This window comes from Stegastes partitus, unplaced genomic scaffold, assembly GCF_000690725.1.
Source record: "Stegastes partitus isolate 25-593 unplaced genomic scaffold, Stegastes_partitus-1.0.2 Scaffold550, whole genome shotgun sequence".
Taxonomy (NCBI): domain Eukaryota; kingdom Metazoa; phylum Chordata; class Actinopteri; family Pomacentridae; genus Stegastes; species Stegastes partitus.
Genome location: NW_007578281.1, coordinates 149,093 through 154,891, shown reverse-complemented (window position 1 = coordinate 154,891; position 5,799 = coordinate 149,093). Strand labels below are relative to the sequence as shown.

Sequence of the window (5,799 nt, the reverse complement as noted above, 5' to 3'; positions counted from 1 at the left end):
AAAAAACCCAAAACCAAAAAATAGGTTTCCAGTTTTTAGCGAGTCCTCTGCCTGACTGGTAGACCATAGGAGGTCATTACAGGGATTTGTGTTTCAGCTGCAGTGAATCGCAGGGCAGAAAGAGCAGGACAAAAAATGACCTCTCTGCTTTCTGCTTTTATTTTAGTCAAAAAAAAAATACAAATCCCTTTTCTGAGAGTTGGTAAGATTCTGTTTTTTGTTTTTGTTCATCCACTGGTTGCGTACAGACTGCAGATGAAGAGTCGGTGCACATGGGGATTAAAAGACCAACAACGCTCTCCTTCTCATCCCACACATTCTGTTGAAGTCATCTTAGATTTTCTTTTTTTTTTTTTTTTTTTTCCTCAAACACATTTCAGTGAGTTTTAAGACATTTTTTCTCCAAGAGAGAAAAGAACAAAGTGTCATTCTTTTTTTCTTTTTTTTAATAACAACAATAAGAAGAATTATTATCCTCTAAAGTAGAAAAAAAGGGAAGAAAGTGTCGCTGCGCATTTCTGTCAGATGGCCTGCGGAGGCGGCAGGCGTCTCAGTTAAGGTGAGAGATGCAAACACCCACTGGAGGAGAGCCCGAGAGCTGCAGCGGCACCCGCCGACCGAGGGTCCCATGGTTGCACCGAAACACCCGGCGTCAGAGCCCTGGGTCCGATTGTCAGCCAAGCTAGGAGTCAATCCGTATAGTCTCTCTCCTGCAGATTTGGCATTGTTGTTTTCTTCACGTAGATTACTGGAACTGACTGTGGCAGATGGTGGTTTCTTTTGTTCCGAGTATGAGAAACATCAACAACGAAAAAAGGAAAAAAAGTTGAGTATTTGATTTCCAAAGCCGGTAAAGCACTAACAGCTGACTATATGGATATTTAAAAGTTTCCTTGTCTCCTCGTCCAAAGTGACTCAATAATTTAAACACACTGAATACAGAGAAAGAAAAGAAGGCGGCGTAATGTTTCATCAAGCGAGTTAAGTATATGTTGGTTTGGCAGTGTCCAAGCCCCCAGAGCTGCTGCATGAGAGCGGTCGGGGTTCACCAGGATGATGCATTCAAAGACAGTGGTGTGAAGTGTTCCCTATTGTGAAATGCGAGTGTGTAAGTTTTAAAGAAAAACAACAATCTAGCTACTCCTCATTTTCTTCCTATCCCCGTCTCCGATGGCTGTCTGAGCCAACTGGTTTTTGGATGGGGGTGAACGAGGCGGGCGGTTGGTAGCTCAACTGCCCATCCCTCTCTCCTCCTATCTCTCCTCCTCCTCCTCCTCCTCCTCCTCCTCCTCTTCTTCCTCCTCTTCTTGCTCCTCCTCTCCCACTCCTTTTCCTTTTGCTCTCAGATGTGCCTCTTCATGTGCAGGGCCAGGTGGTCTGACCGGGAGAAACACCTGCAGAGAGAAACACTTGTCAGAAACCTCCATAAACATCCAAACTGAGCGTGGAATTTGTTTAACCAGGACAAGAACTTACACAAATGACAAATGTAAAGACTTGCAAAGGCACAATTAGTCCAACTTGTTAAAGATTTGCACAATATGACCAAAATACATCAGTCTGCCAAGTCTTGCTGATTGATGCCATCGGCTCTGTTCATTAGCTGTGAATGTGCCACCCTCCCAGCCCCCTGAAATACCCAAAGGCTCTGAGTAATATTTGGGAAATCTCCATAATCCCAGGATCCTTAAACTTCCCACTGGCAATGTGTATTTGTTGGAAATGCTCCACACTTATTCTACACATTGTCTCTGTGTGTTTGCTGGGATCGCTCCATACCGCTGGGCCCAATGAAATATTCACTGGCTCTGTGCATTTGCTAGGAATACTTGACAGTTTGAAGACGGCTGAACCATCCATCATGTGCTCTGCTTTATTATTTTATTTTACTGAAACATGAGCGATCATTGGTGCAGTATTCTGGGGGCTCTGAGAACGTCTGTATGGATGTACAGTTGGAATTCTGATTGTTGGACAGCTATGCACAGTATCTTGCAGGGATGCCCCGATCAAGATTTCTGACTCTTGATCTGATCCAAGTCCTAATCCAAGTTTCAAACATAATACACACTGCAAGTACATTAATGTTAATAAAAATCTGTCCAGTGTATATTGCATGCTAGACAACTATATAGTGCTGCTTTGTATTGAGAAAAAAAAATGCATTCCTGCATTTGCTCCATAGGATCCAAAAGACGGCAAAACCTGTTTTCTGTACATCTGTGTCATGTAATGTACATTAACTGTGGAAGTTTAGCTAGCAGTGGCCACCATGACAGAGAAATATGGCACTTTATGTCCTCCAGCCTGGGCTACAATGTTTTAAATGATGTGCTCCGAAGCAACTTCGGATCTCTCATTATGACGTGTGCAGATATAAACACAAGACTGGGCTTAAAAATGAGCCAATACTGATAAGTCAGAAATTGCCATTATTGTTCCCGATCCTTGCAATTGGCCTTCGGACATCCCGAGTACCTCATGTTAGTCACATAATCTAAAGAAACGTATTAAGGGTGAAAGACACCAAAAATGTTCTAATGTCCCAAAGTTTGATCACGAATGTGTTCTGAAGGATAACTTAGCTCATTTATCAAAGTACTTTACCTACTTAAAGGTATATTAAATTGAGTATGTTATCATTTTTGCTTCTCGGTTCTATATTTTGGTAGCTGTTTCGGCTATGTGTGCATGTTAGTCCATATTAGTGCATGCTAGTGAAAATGCATGTGAGTCCCTCCTTTTGAAAGTGTTGGCCCTTCCTGCATTCATCAGAGGGAAATATTTGCCTTTTTTTCATAGAAAACAGATGAACTGCTAACTGCTTTGTCCACAGTATATAATGGCAAACCTAAACCGATTAGTCAATACATTTAACAATTAACAGTTTTGATAATCATGTGTTATTTTTATTTTAATATACCCCAAATTTCTTGAATCCAGCTTCCCAAGTATGAGATCCCCTGCCTTTCTTTTAGAATGATTTAACAGTTTTATAGTATTCCGACTACTTTTGAGGTTTGAACTACTGCTTTAATAAAACAAGCACTGTAATGGTGTCACATTGGGTTCTGGGTAAGTGTGATGATATCTGGCGAGCCTTTACAAAACAGACAAAAGTTTGAATATCAGACAGTCTAACTCGGATGGCATACCTTGGTCTGGTTGAGCTTGTGCAGATATGAATATTTTCTGACCCTGGTTAGACACTTCAAAATATTAATATGCACCTTCAGATGCAGTCAGAGAGCCAAATCCCGATAGATAGTTGCTTTAAAGTAGTTTCGACAGCTGCTGTCTACAGATTCATATTCGAATTAGATGTAATAGTGACATTTCAACATGAAGCCCGACAGATAGACAGACAGGGAGAATGAAGCACACAGAAAGCTCACTCACAAAACCACAGAGAAGTCCACAGATTTCAACCACTTCATTTTAAAAACTACAGTGAATTTAAGTTGTCTCACTTCATTAAGTCACACCAGTGAAACCCAGATGTAAAGATGAATACAAGCCAATTCGGCCTCACTGACTTCCTAAATACGGCTCAAACACGCTCATAAATCACAGCCAGACCTCCACAGCTCTGCAGTCAGTCCTCCAGCTCACAGTAAAATACTATTGTAGAAGCTCATTAGATATGCATCGTGAACATGGACACTAATGCACACAGGCTGGCAGTGCTTTCTAATGCCAGCCCATTTAACTCAGTACCGACTGCACCTGACGCGAGAGGGACATAAAACCAGGTGCTGGTGATGTATGTTATGAGATTCACGATGTCACGAGCATTTTAATTTTATTACTTTATTAATTGTGGCGACATTAAAGCTGAACATCCGTAATAAAATGAATCACAAATGATATGACTAAAGGAGAGGCAAAACAAAATGTGGGCGAGACTAAAACGAGAAATTAAAAATTCAATTTGCCAGAGGCTTTATTCATTATTAATTAGTCAAGCCCTGTTCTTTGTGTGTTTGAGTGTGTGTGTTTAGGCGAGCTGTTGTTCAATCTGAACGTACAATGGATGCTGAAGTAGAATCTGCTTTTACCATGATTAATTCTCTTAATTTCAGTCGGGACAGATCACCTGAGGGCTCATCGTCCTTGACTGGCTTCACCTGAAAAAATGTTGGCCAGATCTGTCCGCCAGGCTCTTTGTCCCTCAGTTTTACCTGATGAAGGCTTCAGGATGGAAAAATTGTATTTCCAATAAAGCTCATTGCAAGTGAAAGGACGGTGTGTGGGAGTTCTCTCTCCTCTCTCACCAATAGATATTTCCTCCTACGCACCTGTCTACAAGAAACTGCAGGCATGCATGAGCCTTTACAGTCGAGATCTTTTTCTCTGTTTTTGGCCTTCCATCCACCCGACTCAAGCGATCCTTTCCAAATACATCATGTATCATGTATAATTGTCAGCCTTCATAAACACGAACACTAGCAGCAAAACTGAGAATCCAATTTTCTTTTGCCTCCAACACTCGTGATGGTTCATTCATTTTCTAAACTAATATACTGTGGTTGATCATAATACTGCTGCAAATGACAAAACTTTTGGGCTGATTTTCATGAAAGTTGGTGGAGAGATGAAGCACGGACAAAGAAAAAACTCATTATATTTTGGGGTCTATGTCTTGAGCAATTCAGTGCTGAACAATATGTCTGTTGTCCACAAACGAGGCAGAGTTTGATTCCTTGGGTCAAGTCGAGGTCAACGCACTTTGTGACTTATATTCATGCCATGTTGGAATTTATCTGATGAAGCCAAATTTGGCAACATAACCTTCAGGCTCATAATGTGGATTTTTGCTTTTGGAAAGTGACACAACTAACCAAATATGGAGGTTATAGCTCAGAAATACTTATCAAAATCAAACTTGGTACATGTGAGTTTGGATTCCATGACGAGGCACAAACTATTTTGTAGCATTTGACCACTCAGTTGCGCTGTAACCAGTCAAAATGAAGCATAAGTTTGCAAATTCACAGAGTGCGTTCACCAAATGTCCTTTAAGTAATAATCAGCCTTAGCTAACTTAGCTAAATAATAAGCCTCGATCAATAATTTGCTAGACTAAACCTGCTTGTGAACAAATTATTGTTATTGTCCACTGGAACGGCATGTCAAAGATGAGTAGCTTGAGAATCAGTAAAAAGTAGAAACTTTGTTTTTACAGTTTCTGGCTATAGGAAATGGTGCAATTTAGGTTATTCACAAACAAACAAACAAACAAACAAACAAACAAACAAACAACATGCCTTCTAAAACTGACAGCAGGTTTTGGAGTTCAGACGGTTAAGTCACATAAATCTGTGCAAAAAAGACACGTAAAGGGTTAAACTGATATGCACAGATTTTCCAAAAAACAGCTGAGGCTAGTGACATTTAAAAATATCAACTTTTTAATAACACAAAGAGATTAAACTGTATTTTGGTGTTTAAGTGTGGACAACAAGTTTTCTGAAAATTAGCTGTAAACACAAAGTGTGGACACGTTAATTCACACAAGCTCTCGCGGTGAACATGGTGTGAGGGTGCTGTTGAACTTTGCTCTCTGTTGTCTGCGTTCAAGTGTTTCCCCCCTCAGCCCTTCACTGGCCATGTGGCACCTACTGTACACCTTCACTAATCTGTGTGTGGCTGGACAGATGGCCATGCCAGTTACTGTGTCACTGTTGGGGGCGGAGCAGCCGGACCAGCTGGTACCCCCCCAACACACACACACACACACACACACACACACACACACACACACACACACACACACACACACACACACACACACACACA

General features: G+C 41.1%; 1 protein-coding gene across 1 annotated transcript in view; it reads right to left on the bottom strand.

The window, feature by feature from the left end:
* Positions 1-439: 439 nt before the first annotated feature.
* Positions 440-5,799, bottom strand: part of klf7b (Kruppel like factor 7b) — an 84,438-nt gene continuing 79,078 nt past the window's right edge. The window contains exon 4 of the mRNA XM_008288268.1: positions 440-1,394. Coding sequence (XP_008286490.1) covers positions 1,343-1,394 — 52 coding nt within the window. The 3' untranslated portion in view covers positions 440-1,342. The remainder of the gene's footprint in view (positions 1,395-5,799) is intronic.